At 26.2% G+C, this 729-nt stretch overlaps 1 protein-coding gene across 1 annotated transcript; it reads right to left on the bottom strand.

Moving 5' to 3' along the window:
- Positions 1 to 53: 53 nt before the first annotated feature.
- LOTGIDRAFT_89264 (hypothetical protein) lies at positions 54 to 602 on the bottom strand (the record flags this gene model as incomplete). Its single annotated transcript, XM_009065116.1, has 1 exon — positions 54 to 602. A coding segment is annotated over one exon (549 nt), but the record flags the coding sequence as incomplete, so codon positions are not given.
- Between the last annotated feature and the right edge of the window lie 127 nt (positions 603 to 729).

Genomic DNA, 729 nt, shown 5'->3' with positions numbered 1-729 from the left:
ATATATAAAGGGAACATACTACAATATTTACATTGGATATATAAAGGGAACCATACTACAATTTTTACATTGGATATATAAAGGGAACATACTACAATTTTTACATTGGATATATAAAGGGAACATACTACAATTTTTACATTGGATATATAAAGGGAACATACTACAATATTTACATTGGATATATAAAGGGAACATACTACAATTTTTACATTGGATATATAAAGGGAACATACTACAATATTTACATTGGATATATAAAGGGAACATACTACAATATTTACATTGGATATATAAAGGGAACATACTACAATTTTTACATTGGATATATAAAGGGAACAGACTACAATTTTTACATTGGATATATGAAGGGAACAGACTACAATTTTTACATTGGATATATAAAGGGAACATACTACAATATTTACATTGGATATATAAAGGGAACATACTACAATATTTACATTGGATATATAAAGGGAACATACTACAATTTTTACATTGGATATATAAAGGGAACATACTACGATTTTTACATTGGATATATAAAGGGAACATACTACAATTTTTACATTGGATATATAAAGGGAACAGACTACAATATTTACATTGGATATAACGTGTCAATTTCCCATATTTTGTGCATTTTACAGATTTATAAATGTCCTTTTTTTACACACTTTTTCTCATTTTTTGCACAGAATATTCGAATTACTGTGAAAACTGCAA

The sequence above is a fragment of the Lottia gigantea genome (genome assembly GCF_000327385.1).
Source record: "Lottia gigantea unplaced genomic scaffold LOTGIsca_6784, whole genome shotgun sequence".
Classification (NCBI taxonomy): Eukaryota; Metazoa; Mollusca; class Gastropoda; family Lottiidae; genus Lottia; species Lottia gigantea.
Note: the sequence above shows the minus strand (reverse complement) of the source record. Positions and strands in the feature narration are given on the sequence as shown.